Raw genomic sequence first — 25,942 nt, 5'->3', positions numbered from 1 at the left:
ATAAGATTCCAAACAGTAGTGTGAAGTGAATGTGTGAACTGAGGACCAATAGGAGTTCATCAATAGGAGTGGAGTAAAGAAAAGCAACTAAAGCTGCCATAGCTCTGACTTTGTTGCCTCTGACACGACGCCCCAGTTGTAGCCCAACCTGAGCATAACAGAAAGAGATACAAGAGGCCAACCTTGTGGAAATTGTTCTCTTGAATACTGGATGTCCCAACTTGTTAGGATCAGAGGAGACAAAAAGTTGAGGAGATGTTATATGCGGTTGAGTTTTCTGCAAATAGCAGTCCAGAGTGTGAAGAGCCGTTTCTCCAAGATGAGAATGAGGCTTAGGAAACAATACTTGAAGTACAATAGATTGAATAAGGTGAAATTCCGTGACAACCTTTGGAAGAAACTTAGGATGGGTATGAAGCACCACTTTCTCATGGTGGAACACTGTGAAAGGAGAATCCACCACCAGTGCTTGAAGTTCACTGACTCATCGAGCTGAAGTAAGAGAGATGAGAAAGACCACTTAACAAGTAAGATACTTGAGATGAGCCGCAGACATTGGTTCAAAAGCAGCAAGGACCACATTATGATCCCAAACCTCTGGAAGTGGTTTGAGATGTGGTTTGACATTGAAAGAAGATGAGCAGTGAGAGGTTTCCCATCGACTGACTCATGAAAAGCATTGATAGCATTGAGATGAACTCTAATTGAAGTGGTTCTGAGACTTAAATTGGATAAATGAAGAAGATAGTACAATACTGAAGAGACAGAGGTAAATTTAGCCTCATGATGACGAAGAGCACACCAGATGAGAAACTGCCCATTTTTGCTGGTAACACTGCTGCATGGATGGTTTTCTGGATGCTTCCAAGATTAGTCAGACAGACTGAGAAAGATGAAGGTCAGCTGATATTAGGCTGAGAGGTACCAAGCTATCAGGTGCAACGCTGAAAGATTGGGATGCAGAAGAGATCCATGATTCTGTGTAAGAGACGGGAAAATTTGAAGAGAAGTACTGTAGCAGGGAAATCAGGGTTGACTGGGCCACCGAGGAGCTATAAGAATTATGGTTCCTGATTCCTCCTTGAGCTTAACAAGCATTTTGAGAATGAGAGGGATTGGAGGAAAAGCATAAAAAAATTACTGAGTCCAATCCAGTAGAAAAGCATCCGCTTCTAGATGGTGAGGAGAATACTGCCAGGAACAAAACTGGGCTAGCTTGTGATTATGGGGGGGAAGCAAATTGTTCTATCCGAGGAGTCCCCCACTGAGAGAAGATGTGATACAAGACTGCAGAACTGAGTGCCCACTCATGTGGTTGAAGAAACCTGCTGAGTCTGTCTGCAAGAGAATTATGTTTCCCTTGAATATATATTGTTTTCAGGAATATATTGCAAGCAATGGCCAGATCCAAATCTTCTGGGCCTCCTGACAAAGGCAGGACTCCGTGCCTCATTGTTTGCTTATGTAATACATCGTGACCTGATTGTCCGTAAGGATACGGACAGTGCTGGTCACAATGTGCTGAAAAGCTCTGAAAGCATTGTAGATCACTCTGAGTTCCATCAGATTTATATAACAAAGGTGGTCAGGAAGTTCTGCTTCACGCAGAGTGGTGGACACCTGGAATGCTCTCCTCGATGAGGTTATTGCGGAATCGACCGTCCTAGGATTTAAAAGCAAACTAGATGCACATCTCCTTATGAGAGGCATAGAAGGATATGGGTGATTACAAATTATGCCAGGTGTACACCTGGGAGGGCCTCCGCGTGTGCGATTGCCGGACTTGATGGACCAAAGGTTTGATCCGGAGATGGCACTTCTTATGTTCTTATGTGAACTTGTGTACAAAGACTGTCCAGATGAGCTCCCCATGCGTAAGTGGACGAGTCCGTGGTCAGAATTTCCTGATGAGGATGGGTATGGAACAAAATCCTCTGGACAGATTGGAAGAATTCATCCACCACTGCAGCGACTGTTGAAAAGAAGGAGTGACTGTAATTTGTTAAGATAGAGGGTCAAACGCTTGAGATCACTGAAATGAAAGAGTCCATTGAGATATCCTTAGATGAAGTCTCGCAAATGGAGTAACATGTACTGTGGAAGCCTTTATATTTGCTTTCAGTTCCTTCAGATAAGCACATTGGTACTTGGAAATAAAATGGTGGCTGGCCAAATTAGAATTTTTTCCAATTAATTCGGCTGTGAAGTCCTCTATGGATAACTGCCAAGTTTCCAGTGTTTCCCGATTAGTGTGAATCCACTGCTTAAATTCAATGATATCATCTGGATCAGGGGTGTTAAAGTCCCTCCTCGAGGGCCGCAATCCAGTCAGATTTTCAGGATTTCACCAATGAATATGTATGAGATCTATTAGCATACACTGAAAGCAGTACATGCAAATAGATCTTATGCATATTCATTGGGGAAAATCTGTGAGCAAGCACTTTTCCTCTCTTTGTTGCTGGAACAGCAAGAATGCCACCTTGCTATTTCAGTTTCCTGGCCTTTTTAACCATTCTTGTTGAAACGCCAAATTACAAAGCAGTTTTTCTCAATAGATCAGCTGTGCGGAGCGAGAGTGAGAATTTGTATTTTCTCCCTATTACTAGATAGTTCCAACTTCTGCTTCAGTTCAGTTAATAGAAGGTTATAGTCAGAACACCTTTTACATTGGCCACTTTCTGGTTCTGCTTTGATATCAGCTGGAGTTAAGTCACCAATAACTGCAATTTGGTCTGCAATTGCATTATGGGCTTCAGAGTTTGCGTTTAGCATAACTTAAGGAATTTTGCTTGCTAATCCGTTGAATCTTTAGAGGAGAGATTCCTAGTGGTGAAAACCTGGCACTGAGGTTTTCAGATGCATTGGTAGAGTCATCACTGTAAGAATCAGACTTAGGGCTACTTAAATCTTGCAGTTTGAAATGCAAGGCTTGCCTGCATCTTGGGCAAAGCTTTTGGCCTGGTTTAATCTCATGTTTTGTGATAGCTTTTAAATGATCAGCTGCAGGAAGATCAATTGGACGTAGACCTTTGATATTGCTGTGATTCTGTTTTCTGAATGGATTACAGCAGTTTTTCTGTAGAAATTCAAACTTCATCAGAATCAAGGCTTCATGATGAGTACAGATATTAGATTCCACGGACAAAGTAGAAGTCCAGAGCGTCTTTTAATTAATTCTTGGTCAGGCAAAGAGAAATTAGCTTCAAGCAGCTTTCTCCAGGTAGATGGTTTCTGGCACTCAGAACTATCATAAATTCCAATACTGCAGGGCTCTAGCTTATTATTAGTCTCTATAAGATAAGAGTCACCTAAAAATACAGAAAAGTAAGGTGAAAAATAACAGTGTGAGAACACAATGAAAATAGAGCAAAGCAAGTTGTACATGTCAGCAATTGCAGAGTAAGTTTCCAAAATCCACACAGGCATAGTCTAGTTAACTAGGGAAAGAACTAGATGCTGCACAGAAGGAAAAGACGGAAAGCAATAGCCAAAGGCAAGCTTTGTCAAATAATGAAGTCATATGGTGTTATAAGGTCATGACGAACCTTAAAGCCAGACTTGTTCATACAGCAAGTCAGAACATGTTCAGAATAGATTCATGTATCAGACATACTACTACAGCTATGTGTACATCCTTGTGAATCTCATGATTATACTTTTGGGTTTGCATGCAGTAAGTAGTTTATGCAAGCCAATGCATGTTTTGACTGTCATCTTACAAAAGTGCACAGTAAGTTTGACAAACGCTGAACATAGTACAAGATGAATATTTGTGGTTGGCAAAGCTTGGTTATGAGTATTCAAATCAATATAGTTCCACTGCACATTCACAATGAAGTGCTAATGACACTTCAACATAACATGTTTACGCAAGCAAGTAATCCTTATCTTTAAACCATCAATTCTCATCAAAGAAAGATCGGGTCCAAGATGAAACAGGATAACTTCTGTAGCAAAAAACATGCTCTTTCAAATTATATAAAAAACAAACAAAAAAAATACACATTAGAGATATTTGAATCTAAAAAACAGTGAAAATTTGCATAAATGCATAAAGCCATATTTTTTGGATGGTCATATCTTCAGCTTCACTTGACTATAAAAGCTCATATTGCAAATCTTGTAAGTGCCTCATGGTACATGTCTGCTGGTAAAGTTGTACCCTCAGCTGACTTACCTACAAGCAGCAGTATGGAGCTAAACTTTGCCAAAAATGTTCATTCGTGAATTTTTTTTTGCCTACTTTGCTGACCTGTAAAAATGGAAACACGTTCGCAAAAGATTTCAAACTTGGCATAGAAACTTGCCCCAAGGTGTTATACCAAAAACGCAAAGTTGGTGCTTTTGGTCACATGAGGCATGTGAGTGGATCGATTGCTTTTGTTCAACCACCCCTAGCTCCTGACCAAATTGAGATAGATCCAAAAAAGACAACACTCCTGTAAAATTTGGTTGGATTTCAAGGGGATCGAGCATGGGCAGTTTTCAGAATTGGTCCACTTGACATGGAATGACCCTACTTGAAAATTTACACCAGTACCCTTTGGTCAATAGCTAGTACCTTTGGTGCAGCAGCTTCGGTAACATCAAAGGGATCAAATAACATCAAAGGGAAGGAAAATCGTAATTGTGATGATGTTCCCTTGAGATCTCGATGTTCTTATGTGATGAAAAAATTTGAGTTGGTACCTGTGGTCTGTATATGTTGCGTTCAGAATAAGCTGATACCAAGGGATTTGATGGTAGCATCGGTGTAGTATACAAGCGATATTCATCTTGAAGAACTCTTTCAACTGATCCCAGAAAAAGTGCACTGGTACTGTTGGTTAATCCATCGTTACCTATGATGCTATCAAGGCTAACTCAATGCAGTTCCTTCGACACTGAATAAAAAATGAATAGAAGCAGCATCTCGATGTATGAAGAGGAGGCACCAGTACTGCATGCCATTACCTGGTACAGCAGGTGTCAAAGCGTAGTTGCCTCAATAGGCGATGCACTTCAGAAATGACAGTCTGCATCGAAGAACAATAAAGCCATATTTTTTGGATGGTCTAAAAAGTTTTAAAAGAGCGACATTTGTGTAATTCTTGAGAAGACATTAGACAGCATATCACTCTACCAATAGACTCCTGAGGCAGGCCTGGTTGAGCCAAAACATGATCGTGTTGAGTCATGATGTATTAATAAAAGATATTGAGCACCAGAGTCTTCCTTCACTATTTGTTTTCTATTTTCCAAGTTTTGGGAAGTAACCATCTCCCGTTGTGTTGGGAAAATGCACTCCATGTTCAAGTTTCAAGTTTATTATTGATTTGATATACTGCCTTATCATTTATTTCAAGGTGGTTGTACAATTTAAAATAGGGTAAAAACAAGTAATACAATTAACATAACTTAACAAAAGATAACGTACACAACTGGACAAACAGGTACAAATGGAAAGAGGAGAAGAACTACAATAGTTAAAGGAAAGTGAGGTATAAAGGAAATACAAAAGGACGGGGTCAAAAACAAATAAGTCCAATACAAATGACTAATAAAATATAAAAGTTTTAAAATCCTTAAAAGGACACTCAAACTTGAAAAGCATCTTTAAAAAGTACCCACTCCTTAGCACCTCCAGGGAGAAACACCGATACCCTAGACTAGCACTTCCCATATTGTGTCACAAACAACCCCAGATAGGTCACAAAATCAATAGCTGAGGTTATGACCTGTTGACCAGAAAGTCACACTGGTTCATACTTTTGATAATGTGCTATATAGAGAACTAAACAGTCTAGCCAGTTCATGAGGATAATGTAATGATGTGAGCTGAATCGTGAATTGATTAAGTAACAGAACTCTGATGATACTTCAGGACTTAATAGGGCTTGTTAAAAACATAAGAAAAGTCATGCTAAGTCAGATCAAGGTTCCTCAAGCTCAGCATCCTGTTTCCGAAACTGACCAGTTTGGGTCACAAATATCAAGCAGCCCCCCCAAAATAGATATATATTTCTTTAGCTAACTTTCAGAGATGAACAATCCCCTCCTTTTATAAAAATTATATGAGCATTGCAACTGTTACCGCCGCGACACGTGCTAAAAACACTAGCGCTGTTATGTAAAGGGGGGGGGGGATGTCTCTTCTGAGTCTACCTGGACTTGTCCAAACTTCTTTTAAATCTCACTAAAAGTTTTTTTGATCCGGCAAACAGATTCCACAACTTAATTATGGACTGCACTGGGGGGAGGGACCCCCTATGATTTTTTCCATATGTTGACAGGTTTAACAATTCATGATTTTTTATAAACTTCTATCATATCATCTCACTCATATAAACTCCTATCATATCTCTATTAGCTTTTCTCCAAGAGCCTTAGCCTTGTTTAGCCTCTCTTTATAAGGGAAGTGTTATCATTTTTATCATATTTGATAGTTTTGTATATAACACTACAAAGGATGGTTTCTGTTGTCCATGTCATTTTTCTTATACTAGGTAAAAAATGAGATACTATGATCTGCAAGTGAAGAGTGCAAAACAAAGATAAGCAGACCATATAACAAAAGAAAATAGTCAATTTATTAAACAAACAGTGCCCAACACAGCCATATTTCATCCTAAAGGCTTCAAGAGCAGAAAAAACTCTCCAAGTAGAAGCAATAAGACTACTAACTACTACTACTATTTGTCACTACCACTACTATTTATCACTTACCCTATTTGCCAGCGTATAGGACGCAGCGGCATATAAGACACACTCTTTTTTTATACATTTTTTCATGAATTTCCATAATGATTTACTGTACTAATTTTATGTTATTTATGTCTACAAAAAATGTAACTAAGTACCTTTTAATCTTCATCCTCAAAACCAGAAACCTGGCGCAGACCTCGCAGCATCCGAGAGAGAGCAGAAACAATGTGACGGTATATTAATATAAACCAGAAGTTTTAGAATGAATGAAATTTCAACTCATAATTTTGATTACCGCGCATATGACGCACCCCATACTTTAAGCGTATTTTGAGGGGGAAAGTGTGTCCTATACGCCAGCATAATGTGTGTCCTATAAGGTATATAGCATAATGAGCTGGAGATTTCGTGTCAAGAGGAGCTGTTTGTTTGGTGGCAATTTACCTGTATTTGTTACCTCTAGAGCAGGGGTGTCAAATGTCAGTCCTCGAGGTCTGCAATCCAGTCGAGTTTTCAGGATTTCCCCAATGAACATGCATGCAATGAACACTGCTTTCATTGTATGCTAATAGATCTCATTCATATTCATTGGGGAAATCCTGAAAACTTGACTGAATTGCGGCCCTCAAGGACCAACATTTGATACCTCTGCTCTAGAGGGACAGGTATTTTTCTGTTTCCCTCTAGTTAATCTTTACCAGCTCATCCTGTCGTATTGCTTACACTTGAAGTTTGTTGTTTTTTTTCCTGCCCATCAGGAAAAATCTGGCCACATCAGGTACTGTTTGTTTAATAAATTGCCTATTTTCTTTTGTGTGGTCTGCTTATCTTTTCATTTTTCTCATACTATTCAGTATCTCTATGTATTGTAATATAATAAATAATGGCAGATAAAAATCAGAATGATCCATCCAGTCTGCGGGTTACCTCCCTTTTGCCTTTAGGGTTGTAACTGATGCTTGGTGCAATCTACTCCGAACTTATTTCTTTGTATGAAAAATGTAAGTTTTACTGCGAGTGTATACAGCACTGTAGAGGATTGTGAGGAGAAAATATGCTTATTTGAAGATGACATATGCATCTACATCAGAGTAAACACAAGAAGTTTTGTAAAATTTTAAAATGAGCATTGAATTGATAAAAAAAGAAGAACGCTCAACGGTTTGGAAGTTCTTAAATGTGAAAAAAAGTATAAAAACATGCTTCCAATGTGGTGGCATGGATTGCTGCTATTATCTGTGTTTTTGCCAGCTACTTGTGACTTAGATCGGCCTCCGTGAAGTTGTTATACTGGGCTAGATGGACCATTGGTGTGATCCATTAGGCTATTCTTATGTTCTTATCATAGGAATAAACATAAACCAGAAAAACAACAGATCTCCACAGGAACTACAAATAGGAATGCACAAAGTGGAGTCTCAATAGTATTTCAATCATGGTAGTCAAGAGTACTAAAAGTCAATAAGGAGAGTCTCTGTCTTGTGATATTTAACTTGTAAGTAAAAACTTTATTGCTTATTTATTTATTTAGATTTATATCACATCCTCTTAAAAGCTCAGAACGGGTTACAATACGACATTCATAGTGTAAGATAAGGACATGATGTTACAGGCAGTAATCTACAAATGACAAGAATTTACATATGGACATGAGGTTACAGACAGTAGTCTACAAAAGGAGTTTGTCCGCACAGTATTGTTAGTGGAAAAGGAAGGTCTTCACTGCTCTTCGGAAGGCTATCAGTGAGTCCAGTGACCTGATCCGAGTAGGCAATTAGTTCCATAGTCATGAAAGAAAGTGGCTGTAGGAGAGTTTGCTTGCTGTTTCTATTTTGACAGATCTTCCAGGGAGGATGCTGAATCGCGGAGAAAACGGTCGGGGATGTATGGTTGTAGTTTGGATGCTATGTAGGGGGGGGGGGGGTTTGTGGTGGAATCTTTTATTTACCATTACCAGGCCTTATAGGTGCAGCACTTTCTGACAGGTAGCCAGTGTGATGGGATCACAGAGATTGGAGGTTGTACAAGAGGCGGACTGCTGAGTTCTGCACCCGCTGTAGGCATTTCAAGTCTTTCGTGGAGAATCTGTTAAAGATGGAGTTGCAGTAATCCATCCTAGAGAGCACATAGGTATAGAGGAGTTGGGCAAGATCTGATTTTGAGCGGTTGGGTTTGATCCTTTGGAGTTGGGGTAAGTAGTAAAAAGAAGTAGAGACCACATGTGAGATGTGGGTGGAGAGAGACAGGTGGCCATCTCCTCCGAGGTTGCAAACTTGGAATGACTCTTTATTAACATGACCCGACATGGATCATGTTTCAGCTACTCAAAGCCTTCCTCAGGTCAACAAACCAAAAAACAGTTGGTCGTTGTAAAAGTTACTCCCAATATTGAAGCAATAAAGCATGAAATGCTTTGCTGGACAGAATACATTTGGATGTGGTGTGGATAAGTTTTTCTGTCAAGTCTCTTTCAACAAGTGATCATATTCACTCAAGCTTTTCCCATTAGAATCATGGAGCTCAATTCTTCCCAGTTCTTTTGTCTTGATCTCAAACTCCTGCACCTTCTCCAGCAACATTTTCCGATAGGTATGTTTGGCACTTAGCCAAAGTAGCTACCCGCAGTTGAAGGTGGAAAATGATGGAGATCCAGTCAGAGGCATACCTTGCCGCAACTCCCTGCATCTGCCGGGTCCACCCCCTTCGACTTAACTTACTTCTTCTGGAGCACAGCCGTCAGACGTACTCATCGCGGGACCTTCTTGCAACTCAGCACGGTTGTCGACTCTGCTCCAGAGCAAGTACATTGGAGGGGGTGCACCGGCAGCTGCGCTGAGGTGCAGGTCTTTTTCAACAGTAGGCCAGGACGTTCCGGACCCAGGTGGCTATGCACCCCCCTAGGGTGTGCACCCAGGGGGGACTACCCGCCCCCCCTCTTTGGTACGCCACTGGATCCAGGCCTAGGGAAGGAAGAAGTGGATCCTCAGCATTACTATTCTGCAAATTGGCGCTTTACAAAATAAAATAACACTTTTCAACTACAGTGCTAAAATAATGCTCAGAATTTAGGACGTTGCTTGGGCTGAGAACATATCAGTACTCCCTCATATTGTTCACATAGAAACTTGATGGAAGATAAAGGCCAAATGGCCCATCCAGAGTAACCATTATTTCTTCTTCTCTCTAAGAGAACCCACACTTTCTTGAATTCAGATACAATCTCTGACTCCACCACCTCTTCTGGAAGGGTCTATCACTACTCCATCCCTATTTGTGTTTGTATTCTGCAGTCCCACTCCTGGCGCTTCAGCCGTGAACACAGAAAATAAATATTTGTTAAGCAATTCAGTCTTTTCTTTATCAGCTTCTACATATTTCTCCCCTTCACTTATGAGTCTCACAATGCCACTTTTGCACGTCTTCCTATCACTGATATATTTAGTGTCTCCTCGTTTTACCATATCAGCTATTTTTTCTTCCATTTGTATCTTTTCTATCCTGACTACTCGACCAGCCTCTCTTAACTTTTCCAGCTATTTTTTGCCTGTCTTCCTCTTTCTGTGATCTTTTGTAGTTTATGAAAGCTAACCTCTTATTCCTTACCTTCTCAGCTACTACTTTTAATAACCAAAGTGGCCTTCTTTTCCTCTTACACTTACTTACTTGCCTCACAAAAAGGTCTGTTGCCCTTACAATAACTCCTTTCAGTTTTGCCCGCTGCATTTCTACTCCTTCCAGATGCTGCCACCCAGACAACAATTCCTTGACGTAATCCCCCATCCGAAAAATTTTGTTTTTAAAAAGTCTATAACTTTTACTTTGAATGAGCCCTCTCTATACCCATCTCTTTAGATCAGGTTGCATAGTTTATATTATGAACAGTTTAGCAAAAAACCAAATCAAAGCAATGCCAACATCTTGAATTTCTCTAGGGACAACACACACTATAGAACCAATAAAATCACCTACCAGTTAGATTCTAAAGGCTTAGGTCACTCTCTTTCTATACTGCTAGTCCTCCAAATACAAAATCTGAAAGCCAAATCTAGTAGAAAAGAGGCAGGGCTGGGGTCATACATGCTGAGGCTCAAGGGCGAAAATTAAGGAGGGGTCCCCCACTGGTAGGCTGGATTTCTTCAGCTTCAGGCAAGCAATGACATGGAGGCCCTGGGTAGTTGGCCCGTTTGCACTACTAATAATTATTTCTATAGCGCTACCAGACGCTTACAGCTCTGTACAGAGTCACAAAGAGTAAGAAACAGTCCCTTCTTGAAAGAGCTTACAATCTAAACAGGCAAGACAGACAAACAAGATGTCATGGATATAGGTTAAGAGGACATTGGTTAATCTACTGGCTGGGTTGGAGGGCAGAGGAGTAGGGTTAAGGATTTGAAAACCTATATCGTGTATGTTTGCACCGCTCCAATACTGGCTCTGGGAAGAGGGTCAAAAGATGGAGCAGAGAAGACTCAGCTCAGAAGTGAAACACATAGGCAAAGGACTGAAGGGGAACGGTAGATGACAAAGACAAGAAAGGAAGAAGCACCTCACAGGTGGGAAAGAACCTTCAATATATTGCTCTACTTCATCTCTTACTCAAGAGAAACCCATACTCAGGGAGAATGGATAAACTCGTCAAACTTTGATGCTATGGACTGCTGAACCAAAAAGTGGCAAAACAGTACACATTTTAGGAAAAAAAAAACAATTAAAAAATAAATGCTTTCTGTGTCATTCCTTTCACATAATTTATTTTCATTTCACAAGATACTTACTATAGGGCATTGAAGCGCTACTTGCAATAGAAGATGCATCACTGCAGGTTGAAGCTGGAGAAGGCGGGGGACCCATTTCAGTTTTCACTGGTTCTTGTTTGCTCTCAAGTCTAGGTAGTTTTAAAAAAGATATATAATAGTTACATTGAGACAATAATGCTCCATCTGTTAGCATGGAAACAAGATTTTTAATGCAGTTTTTTCATACCGCCATCTAGTGAAATGTCCAAAATGTATGCAGCACACTGTATGACCATACTTTTTACTTACAAAAACAAGCAGTTCTGTACTGCCTCATTTCAAAAATGTACTTTAAGTAGAATTTGGGGTATTTTAAATTGCTTTTAATTTTTTCCAGATAGTATACTTTCAGCAAGAAAATAAAGATTATAAAACATAAATAAATAAAATAAGGTGATACCTTTTTATTAAACTAAAACAATACCCTTCTTGATTAGCTTTTCAGAGTAGATATTCCCTTCCTCAGATCCAAAGGGAATAAGCAAAAACTACATTGCCCTAAAATACAAGCGAGTCAAACAAATACATTCCAAATGACAGTATGAACGGATAAGAAATACAGGTTTCCAAGTCATTTCTTAATACACTATGAACCACAAACACTTAATACACTATGAACCACAAACCTCTAGTGCCTGTCACTTTAACCCATCAACTTCTCCCCTTTTCCATTTTCCCTTTAAAGTGTCATTCCAATAAAGTATTCTCAAACCCTTTTTATCAAGCCACACTGCCTGCTAAATGCCAAGCTTCCCACAGGATTAGAATGGGCAACTCAGTATTTAGCTCAGGGGTCTCAAATTCTCTCCTTGAGGGCCGCAATCCAGTCGGGTTTTCAGGATTTCCCCAATGAATATGCATGAGATCTATGTGCATGCACTGCTTTCAATGCATATTCATTGGGGAAATCCTGAAAACCCGACTGGATTGCGGCCCTCAAGGAGGGACTTTGAGATCCCTGATTTAGCTAGTGCTGTTCAACAGCGCAGCTTGATAAAAGGGAGGATGGAATTTGCTTGTTAATCTATTTCAGTACATTCAAGTGGACATACTGTACTTTCAGCATAATTTTCACAACTGAATATAAAACATTATCTATAAATAAAAACTCTTGTAATTAAATGGGACCTTTTCTATTAGCTCTTACATCAATCAGTACCTGGGAGATACTACTGCTCGTGGTATGTTGAAACCAGCAGTATTTTTAGCTTTTCTTTACTGTGAAGTAATGTAGGCATGCCTTTCTGCACACAAAAGAGGGTGCTGCCTGTTTTTATTCTTTGTTATATATCATGTTGGTGGACAATTATACATTATACATAGGAAAATCTAACAACAGGAACAATATATCCCCACCAACATCACTGTTCATCACAATCCCTGTAGCAGACACACATACCCCCACCATTATCAACAGCTGGGACATACACCTGTCCATACATAATCCTCTATTGCATTGCCTCGCAAATTTTTTGAAGCCGTGGCACTCTAAACTCAGGGCTGAGTCTGGAGGGTGCAGACATCGACGCAATGACATCACATGCATGTGTAATGTCATCACGTCAATGTCCACGATTGAGCAGAGGTCCTCCATACAGGAACCTGAGCTTGCTATTACTACGCCTGTGTGTGGGGGGGAGAGTATGAGAGGTGCTGGCTGACTGACACTAGGACGTGCCTCTTGCCGTGAGAGGCACATCCTCTAAGCAGTCAACCGGCATCTCACAGCACACCCAGAATCTCGCTGCAGCACACAGTTTGCAATACACTGCTCTATTGCCATCTGAATCATGCATATCCCACCCAACATATACATTCCTCTACAAGAATTTGGAGTACTTGTCAACTAGTCCCAGGTTTTACCACACTGGCTAAATGAACATGCAATGTTGCTTTATGTAGGAAAATCAGAACTACATGTTCATACAGGTAGTGTGATAAATCACTACACTATCCCAAAGCCCTTAAAAACTTTTCAACCCTGCTTCTAATTCTACTTGCCAAAGTGCTCCTGCCTATCCAAACCTATTTCAAGCAGGTGTTCAGTACTATGACACTATAAAAACATCTCTCAAAGCCACACCATTTAATCTCAATGTATAAATCAAGAGTTCCTGTATACAGAAACGTAGCAAATGAAAATGCCCCATCCAGTTTACTGAGTAGCACTTTGTACAGTTAACCAGAACCCAATACCATATTTCCATTTCACACATATGTAACTCAACATCATATTCTCTCCCTGTCACGCCTTCTCTTTTCCTCCCAAAGTTAAACAATTCACTGCATCTGAGGAGTGAAAATTGCCAGTCCACCGTATGTTTTACCTCAATGCTTCTTACAGATCTGATAGAATCATACCAATAATAGTTTTGGGTTCAATTGCTGCTCTGCATAGAAAACTCTGTATCTTCTTAAAAACAGTAGAATTAGCTATATCTTCAAGAAAACCTATTCTATTAACATTTCCCAATAGTTTCAAGTTTATTAAAATTTTTGATGAAACACTAATCATAAATTCTAAGCATTTAACAATTAAAAATGGGGAACAGTTAGCATACTTGTTAATGACAGGACATAACATATGTAAAAACAAGAGGAAAGTGGGGAAAATCCAATTTAAAAAGAAAAGAGTACAAATAAGATTAAGAACAAGAGAGCACTAAATATAGTGGCCATGGCTCAAGGCATACGGAAGTGTATGGACATCAACCAGTGAGTCTGACCTCGGTACCTGGAAAGATGGTAGAATCACTTATAAAGGACAGCATCATTGATCACCTTTACGGACACGGGCTGATGAGGACCAGTCAGAAAGGTTTTAGCAAAGACAGATCATGTTTGACGAACTTGCTACACTTCTTTGAGGGATTAAACAGACAGGCAGACAAGGGCGATCCGGTCGACATTGTATATTTGGATTTTCAGAAGGTGTTCGACAAGGTTCCGCATGAACGACTACTTCGGAAAATTGCAAGCCATGGAATTGAGGGTGAAATACTCACGTGGATTAAAAACTGGCTGAAGAACTGGAAACAGAGAGTGGGGATAAATGGACAATACTCGGACTGGAAGAGAGTCACCAGTGGGGTGCCGCAGGGTTCGGTGCTTGGACCCGTGCTCTTTAACATCTTTATAAATGATCTGGACATAGGTACGACGAGCGAGGTGATTAAATTTGCGGATGATACGAAGTTATTCAAAGTAGTAAAGATGCAGGGGGATTGTGAAGATCTACAATGTGATATAATCAAGCTCGAGGAATGGGCATCGACATGGCAGATGAGGTTCAACGTGGATAAGTGTAAACTGATGCATGTCGATAACAAAAATCTCATGCACGAATACAGGATGTCCGGGGCGGTACTTGGAGAGACCTCCCAGAAAAGGGACTTGGGAGTTCTGATCGACAAGTCCATGAAGCCGTCCACACAATGTGCGACAGCAGCAAAAAGGACAAACAGAATGCTAGGAATGATAAAGAAGGGGATCACGAACAGATCAGAGAAGGTTATCATGCCGCTGTATCGGACCATGGTAAGCCCTCACCTGGAGTACTGCGTCCAGCACTGGTCTCCGTACATGAAGAAGGATACGGTACTACTCGAAAGGGTCCAGAGAAGAGCGACTAAGATGGTTAAGGGGCTGGAGGAGCTGCCGTACAGCGAAAGATTAGAGAAACTGGGCCTCTTCTCCCTCGAACAGAGGAGATTGAGTGGGGACATGATCGAAACATTCAAGGTACTGAAGGGAATAGACTTAGTAGATAAGGACAGATTGTTCACCCTCTCCAAGGTAGGGAGAACAAGAGGGCACTCTCTAAAGTTGAAAGGGGATAGATTCCGTACAAACGTAAGGAAATTCTTCTTCACCCAGAGAGTGGTAGAAAGCTGGAACACTCTTCCAGAGGCTGTTATAGGGGAAAACACCCTCCAAGGATTCAAGACAAAGTTAGACAAGTTTCTGCTGAACAGGAACATGCGCTGGTGGGGCTAGTCTCAGTTAGGGTGCTGGTCTTGGACCAGAGGGCCGCTGCGTGAGCAGACTGCTGGGCATGATGGACCACTGGCCTGACTCAGCAGTGGCAATTCTTATGTTCTTACGTTCATATGTCACGCACATATACAATGTCATCACGTCAACATCCGCTCATGCGCAAAGACCCTCCTGATGGGCTCTGAGATGCCAATGGGGACTGCCGGCAGGGAAAACATGCCGAGAGGAGAGGCACTGGCGCTGCCTGATTGCCTAGAGCATTTGCCTCCCACCATGAGAGGCACATCCTGTACGCAGTCAGTTAGTGCCAGCACCTGTCCTGCTCAGCATCTCGTAGCACACCTGAAATCTCAGGAGACACACTAGTGTGCCACGGCACACAGTTTAAGATACATTGCATTAAGTTATGTTATGTTACATTATAGGTTATCTTATATTAAATTACATTATGTTATGTTGTTATATTATGTTACATTATGTTATATGTTAATCGGGTTTTCTATTCTGCCTTTAGCTATTCAGTTCGAGGTCGGATTACAAGAGATTGGGTCAGTTAAGCCGGTTGCTACAATGGACAAATTGACATGGGCATTCAATAGAGTTGCTAATATAGGTAGATCAATACAGTTGTTAATACAGTTAGGTCACAGTTAAAAATACATAATTACAAGTTAGTAGGTCATTGTTGGCTCATAATTATGTTTTGCATTAGACAATTTAGAAATGAGCTTTTACAATTACAATTTCAGTTACTCCCTTGTCTTTGTATCAAGTTTTCTGAACCTAAAATTGTTAAGTGGTAGCTGGTTCCAGTATTTTGCTAATTGATGTTGAATGGATAAGGTAGTTTGCCTGGTAGACTTTATATTGTTGCATGCTGAGAATTTTAAGTGGAAAAGATTTATTGTGGAATATCTGTTGGAGGCATCCTAGAGTAGGATGGTAAACTCTGTTAAGTAGTTGGGGTGTTGCTTGTCAGGATCTTAAAGGCAGTGATGCCTAATTTAAACTTGATACTTATGGTTATGGGCAACCAATGTATTTTCATATAGTAGGGCTGTAGGTGTTCTGAATTCTATAGTCTTACTGCTGCATTTTGAACTAGTTGTGAATGTGATAGCAACGTTTTAGAGTACAGAACTAGTGTTACATTACAGCAGTCTAATCGAGATATAATTAAGAATTGCACTACAATTCGAAAAGCTTCTGATCTGAAGTCTTTTCTGATGGATCTTACCATTCTCATCACAAGGAAAAATTTACTATTAATTGTAAGTAACTTTTCATTGGTAGGTGGTTATCAATTTTTCCTCCTAAAATTTGGGATTGTAGTTCTAATGGAAAGTCTGTGTTTCTACTGAAATCCCTGGAGCGTAGCGTGGGTCAGTCCTAGGAAAAAGGAATTTGGTTTTGTTATTTAGTTTGAGGCAGTGGGCTGAGGCCAGTTTTGTATGATGGGAGGGTGTTGGCCATTGCAGTCATTATTGGCGGCATGATCGCTATGATGTCATAGGTGAAATGTTTTATTCATGAGAGATCTAGGTTGGCCCCCAGGTATCGCATTAGAAGGCTGAACATTGATAGTGAAAGTGGAGATCTAATCTAGTATTTCTGAGTCATGCTATGCCTAAACAAGTTGAAGGCGACTTACAATGTTTTGAGTTACAAAATGAATGTACTTCTTGATAGTAGTTTGAGGAGGTTAGAATTATGGATAGTGAAATAGGAAAGAGAATAGAGGCTCTTTCATTGTACTGGTATAGTATTTGAGTAGAGGGTGATATTTAGTGATATCTACGGTGTGTATGCTTTCAAAGAAGAGTGTTTATAATTTTTTTTCGGAATCTGTTATAGAATGTTTCCATCTTGATGTCAGTCGGGAGGTTATTTCTTGGGGAACCCCAATGAGAGCTGTGAGAAAGTTCACCATCATTACATATAGCATAGTGCCGAGTGGTCAGGAAGCCTTGGAACCAGGAGAGGACTGGGCCACTAAATCTGAAATTACTGAAGTTCTTAGACATTTGATCTTAGTCTACAACGTCAAGTGCACTACTGAGGTTGAATTGGATTATGATTACACTGCGACCCATGCTTACTAGTTCTTCGCTGTATGTTACTAGTGCTATGACTATCATCTCAGTGCTGTAATTTTCCCTGAATCCCAATTGTGAAGGGTGAAAGATATTGAAGAGCTGCAAGTAGCATCTGAGTTGTTCTCTGACAAATCCTTAAAATAAAAACAAGAACAAATGAAATGTTACATCTTTCTTTCCTTTAGTCTTATCAGACCTGCATGTCTACTCAAAGATATTATGTGACTTGGCTCTTAAGGGTATTGTGCATTACAGAATGTTCAGTATTTCAAATAGCTAACAATGGTGCTCAAAATCTGTCTGGCAGCCAGTACTGAAAGATAAGACAATGGGAGTCTATTAATCTCAGAATAAAAACACAAAATTTAGAGACTTTCTAAAGTTGTTTAACAGTGGTGGCTAATGTCAGTGCTATAGAATTAGCTCTGCAAACAGCTAGATTGTATAATGGTATAAAGTAGGTGGCTTGTATAGCCTGAGCCAAATAGTCAACCAGCAAAACTGTACTAAATAGCTGGGCAGAGTAGATGAAGCATCTAGTTACGTGCAATTGCCCAGGACCAAATTTAATATTCAATTCTTCAATTGTTCTGCTTCCTTCTCAAATCTATTTTTCCATGTCTTTCCCACATGCACCATCTCCTCCCTCTCTCTGCCTTTCCCCTCCATCCATGTGTACCATCTCCTCTCTCTTTCTTCTCCCCCCTATTCCCATCTTTTCTTAAACAGCATTTTCCATTTCAATTCCCTTCCCCACCTCTTCCATCCCTGTGCACCAATTCCTACCTCTCTCCCCTTCCTCTCCATTCCTGAGCAGCATCTCAACCCTTCCCCCCCCCTTTCTAGTGGTCTGACATCTTTCTCCTCTCCCTCCCATAGTCTGGCATTAGTCTCCCCTCCTTCCCTTTGTTTTCTAGAATCTCTCTGTCCTTATCTTCCCCCCGCTCCTCTACCTTGCTCTCCTTCTTCCCTCTATCTCTCTCCTTCCCTTTCACCCTTCTTGTGATTTGTATCTCTCTCCTCTCCTTTCCTTCCTTCTTCCTCCTTACCCTATTCTGGAATCTCTCTCTCTCTCTCTCCTCCTTCCTTTCCCTGGTCTGGCATCTTTCTCTCCTTGCCACCCCCTCCAGTAGTCCATCCCTCTCCTTCCCTTTCTTGTGGTCTGGTATCTCCTCTCCTCCCCCTACCAAGATCTGGCATCTCTGTCCTCCCCTTTCCATTCCCTTCCCCGAAGGTCTGGCATCTCTTTCTTTTTATCCTCCCCACCCCCATGGGCCACCCCTCCTGCAAACCCCCATGATTTCCCCTGCATACCTCTCCCACCAAGGGATCAATGGCAGCTTAGGTACTGTGCTTAGGTTCCATCTACTGGAGTCTCTGTCAAAGCTCACTCCTGCCCATCTAAACCATCCCAGCGTCAAGCCCACCCCAGCCCATCCTCAACCAAATAGCTATATAAGGACACAGACTGTGCTTAGTTCTTTAATATATATCATTATTTTCTAATTTGAAATCTTCTGTGTTCATCCCATGCATTTTTGAACACTGTTACCATTTTCCTCTCCACCACCTCCCTTGGGAGCGCATTCCAGGCATCAACCACCCTATCCGTAAAGAAGAATCTCCTTACATTACTCTTCAGTCTGCCACCCCTCAAACTCTGGTTTTACCATTTTCCTTTCCCTGGAAAATATTTTGTTCTACATTAATACCTTTCAAGTATTTGAACATTTGAATCATATCTCCCCTGTCCCTCCTTTCCTCTAGGGGTATACATATTCAGGGCTTCCAGTCTCTCCTCATTTGTCTTTTGGCACAAACCTCCTACCATTTTCATCGCCCTCCTCTGGACCGCTTAGCAGAGGGAAAACTTCTGCGTCACCGACGGTTGTATGTTTACCTCACTCAAGCTGCTGGCAGCCCGAAGAGAGGAAGAGAAGCTGCAGGAATGGATTGGAGGGGATGGGGGTAGGAGACGGAACCCCAAACTGCAGCGTGAGCCACTAAAAATGTCTCTGTGGGCTGCCATTGGCTCATGGGCCTTGCACTGAAGACCACCTCCCTATAGAAAGAGTCTGTGATGAGCATTGTGGGATACAGACTAAGTTCTCAAGAAAGGAGTCAAAACGGTTGAGATTTCTGTAGTCTCTGCTGCCTCGGTTGCTTCTGCTGTGGAGTTCCAGTAGAGATGGTAGATGCAGAATAATATCTTTGCTTATGGTAGTAAGATCTCCTTGAGATGTAAAACCTCTTAGTTGGCTGAGATTTAGAGACTTTTGAGGACAATAGAGTGGTCAGGGAGTCCTCATGTCTTAATTTTTTGAGTTGCTTCCACAATTTTATCACCAAAGAGATCATCTCCCAAACAGGGAATGTTGGCTAAACTCACCTGGACATTAGTTTTGAGGTCAGAGACACGGAGCCATGCCTACCTTCCTACAGCAACAGAAACTGTCGAGGCTCTTGGTGTAACATCAAAAGCATCAAAGACAGACCATGCCATATATTTTTCTGGTTTCAAAGAGGTCATATACAATGTTTTAAAAAGAGTCCAGATGATCTGATGGAAGGTATTGCTCAAATTCAGGTAACTTTTGCAGGAAAAACATAATATAGAAAGTCATATAAAAATGAAATCTTAGGATTCTGCTTCTTTAACAAGGAGCTCTATGGCCAAATTTATCCAAGGTTTTTCCTTCGCTACCTGGTGGATTGTTGGCATAAGTCCTGGAACTATTAGATCTTTTTATTGCCGACTCAACTAGAAGGGACTGATGTTGAAGTTGAGCTCTGTTAAATCCTGGACAAGAGTAAAACCAATAGCGTGTGTCCAGTTTTCTGGGAGCTACAGGAATTAATAGAGGTTATGCAATAGTAATTTGAAACAGTCTTTTGGCTATTCTTTGTAATCTAAAGCATCCATAAGTTCAGCCCTGGATTCAGCCTCAGATTCCATTCTGATTGGTAAGGCATTACCCATCAGCATTATAAATCTTGTGAAATAGACTTTCTGGTGGTGATCTCCTTCGAAAAGGAGAAGGGTGTGAACAGATGGCAAAAGAGTCCCCATCACATTAGTCTCTATGATCTGAGGAGTGAATGGACAGATCAGAGTCATAATGATGAATGCCATATCTCAGGATGAAGAATACCTAGATGGATGTCAAGGCAATTGCTTGTGAGAAAGACATTGTGAAATGGAATGAGGACTACCCCGAGAAGTACTGCAAGATGTTCTTTGTGTTGAGTATCTGTGTTGGGACCTAGACTGCCTGGAGCATGAAGAAGAACTTTGCTCCCTGGATGATCTACTAGATACTGATCACTGTCAATGCGGAGTTTGAGATCTGGCTCTAGATGGCAACTGAGAGTTTTGCTTGGACTAGACATATCAAAGGTGTGGAAACAAGTACTTGCATCGGTTGCTTGTGCAGCATTTCAGACAGATCCTTTTATAGATCTGATCCTGTAAGAAGAATGCCGGTACTTGAGTAGTAAGTGGTACCGAGGCCACAGGCTGTATCTGGTATCGAGGCATTAGTGACCTTGATGTCAAGGTATGCCTCAGAAGAGACACCAGTTGAAGAGATGGAGATCGGGTCTCGGTGCGTCAATGCTTCAAATGCATCGATGGTGTGGACACACGAGACGGCACAGAGATATGTTTGGAGAGAGAAGGATGCTTATGCTTCTTAGCTTTTTTGTGTACCTCACCCAATGAAAGCTGTGGAAGCGAGGACATTGTAAAAGGAGATGATGCCGGTACCGGAGGCAACACCAAGGTCTGGAATCGCGCACCAGTGCCTGAGTCAGAAGTTGTTGTTTTTCCAAAGTCGAACTGAAAAGTTTATCAAATTGAAGATAATCTTCTTTCTGTTAGTCCCTGGAGGATTCCATACGTTAGGCGTTCAACCCAACCCAACCCACATTCCGGGTGCTGAAGAAGTCTACATCTTTTCTGAACACATGTTCCAACCCCCTTAGCCTGTGAGTCAGCAAACAACCTTAGCTCAGTCCCAAAGCCAAGCACATACGTGCAAATCCAGGACAAGGGGGGGTAAGGGGAGAATCCCCATCAACTCAAGTAAATACTGAATTGGCTTGCTCTGCAAAATATTAACAAGTGAAAAGCAGGCACAAAGGCAACTCAGAAAAAACACTAACCTGCTGTGTGCAACGAGCACCCCAAGAAAAAGCCTTAGGTAATTTGTATACTCACAAGCTCCCCACAGGATCTGGCAAATGGCTGGAAAAACTTCAAACCTGTAATAAGATTGACTGAGGCAGAAAGGAACAGGCTATTCAAACAACTGAGTGAAGACAGAGAGGGTGGGTCGTATGGAATCCTCCAGGGACTAACAGAAAGAAGATTATCAAAGGTATAAACCTAATCTTCCATTCTGTTACGTCCCTTCCGAATGCCATAGTAGCTAGGAAGTGACAGAAGAGCCTTACCCTAAAACAGAGGCCCCAAAAAACGGCATCAGAACATGCCGCCACATCCATTCAGTAAAACTGGGTAAAAATATGAAAAGAGGACCAAGGAGCCACCTTGCAAATTTCATCAGGATGAATCACATAAGATTCCACTCAAGCCGACGCAACACTTTTCGTCAAGAATGGTTTAAGTGAAATCAGCAGCTGCTTGCCAAGGGCGATGAAAGTCACGGAAATAGACAATCAAAAACATCGAGCAATCAAAGATTTGGATGATGGTCTAACATGGTGAGGCACAGCATTGAGAACAAAAATGTGATCAGACAGCCCTGAACTCATCTATCCGTTCCAAATAAAAGAGCAAGTCCCTTCAGACATCTAATTTGCGGACGATCTGATCTTTGCACTCCAAACCTGTCGGATGAAATGGAGGCAATCTCCTGATTAAATTGGAAAGCTGATACCACCTTCGGCAAGAAGGAAGGAACAGTACGGAGGAAAACACCCGTAGCCATAAAACGGAGAAAAGGATCCCTGCACAAAAGAGCAAAAACTACAAAATACACCGTGCAGAGACAACAGTGGCCAGAAAACCTGACGTGATCGTTAGGTCCAGAAGAAATTCATCCTATAGTGGTTCAAAGGGAGCCTCACCAAGGCCCTGTAAAACAATAAAAGTCCATGAAGGGAAAGGAAGATGCAAGGGAGGACATAGATAAAGCATCCTCTCCCCCCCCCCCCCAAAAAAAAAAAAAAAAAAAAAAGTACACCTGGTGTAGGGGACTGTTTCATTGTTCTTGCAGTTGGCATTCAGCCTGTGTATGCTTATTGTTTTTGCTTAATAAAACACTTTGAAAATAAAAAAATATATACACCTGATCACATCTGAAAGAACAGTAAGCGAACTAGCTCTTCTGCACACCTGAAAAGCATGCAAAGCCTGCAACCTGAACTTTCAGGGAGGCTACTGCCAGACATCTGTCCAAACTCTCCTGAAGGAAAGCCAGGACTACCTAAATGGGAGCCTTCTCAGGCTCCACTTAACTCCTAGCACTCCCTCCTCCCCCCGTGAGAAAGCCTACCAGGCTTTAGCAGAAGAAGCCATAGTAGAGGGTACTTTGAGTGCAAAAGAGTCGAGATAACTACCTCCAAAATAACTGCTCATCATCAAGGCTGAGCACTCAGGAGCCATGCCGTAAGACCAAAACACTGTGGGTTCTCCAGGGATACCAGTCCCTGACTGAGAAGATATCGATGAAAAGTTAACTGGAGCTTTTCGTCCCACTAAAGACGTATAAGAACCAGATACAACAGGTAGAGTAGCCAATCGGGAGTCACTAGAGACACCAGGATGGAATGTGTCGCTGCCCGGCAGATGACCTGACCAATCAGAGGATATGGAGGGAACATCAAACAGGAACACGTGAGCCAGCCAGGGCCAAACCAAGGCATCCGGCCCTAGCTTTCATGCTGTTCATCGACCAAAAAAGCACCCGGCCTTCGAGATCTCTGCTGAATAAGACTCTCTGGGGCAAACCCCAGCTTTTGTAAGAGCAGATGGAATGTCTCCTGTGAGAAGAACCATGCTCCTGAGACCAGGAGTCGAAACATCATCAACCCCGGCCCCATGGAAAGATAGAAGAAGTGCTTCTGTCCTGAGAGAAAGAGAGAGAAAAAAAGCACACGAGCTCTCTGATGAACATACACCATCACCGTGGTATCGAAGAAACTTGTAATACTGTTCTTTCTGAAGGGGATGGGGAGCAAATATCGCCAGCCGAATTTCCCAAGTCTCCAGACAATAGGACAATCAACGTTGCAGATCAGAACTGAATGGGGCAGGCCCCGCAATTAGCCCAGAACCCAACAGGTTGGCATCCGTCCTAAGAGTCATCCACTCGGAGATTCAAAGAAGCCAGCCCTGGCCGAAAGCCAACCCCCTGAAGCCACCAGCTCAAATTGCTGCTGGATGGCTCTATCCAGGGGAGCGGTATCTGAAGGAGGAAAACTCAACGGAGATCACCAAGATGTGACAGAATCCCATCAAGGGCACATGGGTGCCCTGGCACAGAGGATTGCCTGAAGGAGGCTGCCCAAAACCCCCAAACCTGCAGATAAAACCAGGCCAAGAGAGCCAGATAGTCCAAGAGAATTCTGATCTGTTGATGAAAGTTTTGTCTACTCACCCAGAGAAGAAACACATGACTCTATCTGGAGACAAAGAGAAGCCTCAGAAACTCCAGGGACACAAGTGTCTCTTCCTGAACTTGCCAACGCCTGCAGCTGAGACACTGCCATCCCCACCTCACCTTCAAACACCCCATGAGACAGAGCCTGGAGCACCCACTGTCCCAGCAAGAATGGACTCGGACTCCCTACTGGCAGAAAGCTGCCTCAACTACAATCACTGACAAAAGCACAGGAGCCGTCACAAGGTCAAGGGGCAGAGCTGCGAACTGGAAATGTAGTTGCAGAACATGGAAAAGCAGAAACCTGCAATGCTCTGGTCAAAATGAAGTATGGAGGTCCAAATATGGAGCTCTGTGAGATCCGAGGATACTAGAAACTTCCCTGGAGTAAGCAGCTAACACTGTGTACACCGTTCTCCATTTGCAAGAAGTGGGTGATCGACAGTAGAACCAGATATATCTCCAATTATCTGAGCCTTTCTAGCACGACAAAGTATAAGGAGTAACCACCTAAGCTCCTAGTCATGGACAGGAACAGGGTCCGGTATCCCAAAGGCTAAGAGGCACGGCAGAATATCGCAGACCCTGGACTATGTTACCATCAACTTGCCGGAGTCCATAAACCAAGCCAGGGGCAGGTAAAGGATGATTAACAAGTGCCCAATGAAAATTGAGTTTGCTCCAGACATTATAGTTCTCCCTATTCCCTTTTGTGCTGTTTGTTCAGTCATTTTATTATTTGTCTAGGTGTTATGTTTGTTGTCTTCTTACATTAATTGTTGGGGTTTTTTTCGATATACTATTTTTATTACCCTAATTTTAATTGCATAACCACCTTGAAATAAGTGATAAGGTGGTACATCAAATTTTTAATAAAATTGGAAACTTGGAACTGAGCGTTCCATGAGTAAACATTGGGCGAGAAGGACCCGACGCGTGCACAGTACAGGCAGTCTCAAGACTTTGAATATTTTTTTAAATGACAGTACACTTTTAATACTGTACCGAGCTCCATTGATGACATCACCCACTTGTGAAAATATGGTGCCTGCTTGTCCTAGGATAAAAGAATAATAATGAGATCATACCCAACAACAAACCTTATCTGAGAAAGTGTTGGTAAAAGAATCAAGACAGAGAATAAATGTCTAACTCTCTAGGCTCTTCAGAAGAGGATCTAGCATCTGTCATGTACGATTTCTATGGAATCAAAAATGATAAGAATTAACAGTCCTACTTTGCATGGCACACTTCCATTTTACAGGTGGAACAATGCCATTTACCAAATATGGTACTACAATAGATCTTACGCCAATGCCACAATCATTCTACATGCAGGACCTACCTTTTTAGAAGGAGTCCTTTTCAACACAACATAAAAATCTAGCAAAGATCCTTGCAAACAGGTTACATGTAACACCACCACTGATACAGAAAATTGGTATTAAATACAAGTATTAAAAGCAATTGTTGATAGTGCATTAATTTCACGGGCCTTGAACAGATTTTGAGATACATGCTGAATTTTTGTTATTTGTGCACTGATTATTACAGGGCAAATTTGTATTATATTTTATATGAGTACGTGTTTTTGTATTTGATTATTTTGGTTTTATTGAATGAAACATGCAATCTGCCTAGGAAAGTATGTGTAAGTTGCTGGAAGAAAAGGCTACAAACCATTGTCATGGAAGAACTGGGTAAAGTCCCTGCTTATGCCTGGGAGTTAGGTAAAATGGAA

General features: G+C 41.5%; 1 protein-coding gene across 8 annotated transcripts in view; it reads right to left on the bottom strand.

Moving 5' to 3' along the window:
* Positions 1-25,942, bottom strand: part of UBR5 (ubiquitin protein ligase E3 component n-recognin 5) — a 1,080,924-nt gene that overhangs the window by 601,010 nt on the left and 453,972 nt on the right. For all 8 annotated transcript variants that reach the window (XM_033933084.1, XM_033933089.1, XM_033933086.1 and 5 more), the window contains one exon: positions 11,463-11,572. In XM_033933084.1, coding sequence (XP_033788975.1) covers positions 11,463-11,572 — 110 coding nt within the window. The remainder of the gene's footprint in view (positions 1-11,462; positions 11,573-25,942) is intronic.

Source organism: Geotrypetes seraphini, chromosome 2, assembly GCF_902459505.1.
Source record: "Geotrypetes seraphini chromosome 2, aGeoSer1.1, whole genome shotgun sequence".
Lineage (NCBI taxonomy): Eukaryota > Metazoa > Chordata > Amphibia > Gymnophiona > Dermophiidae > Geotrypetes > Geotrypetes seraphini.
Note: the sequence above shows the minus strand (reverse complement) of the source record. Positions and strands in the feature narration are given on the sequence as shown.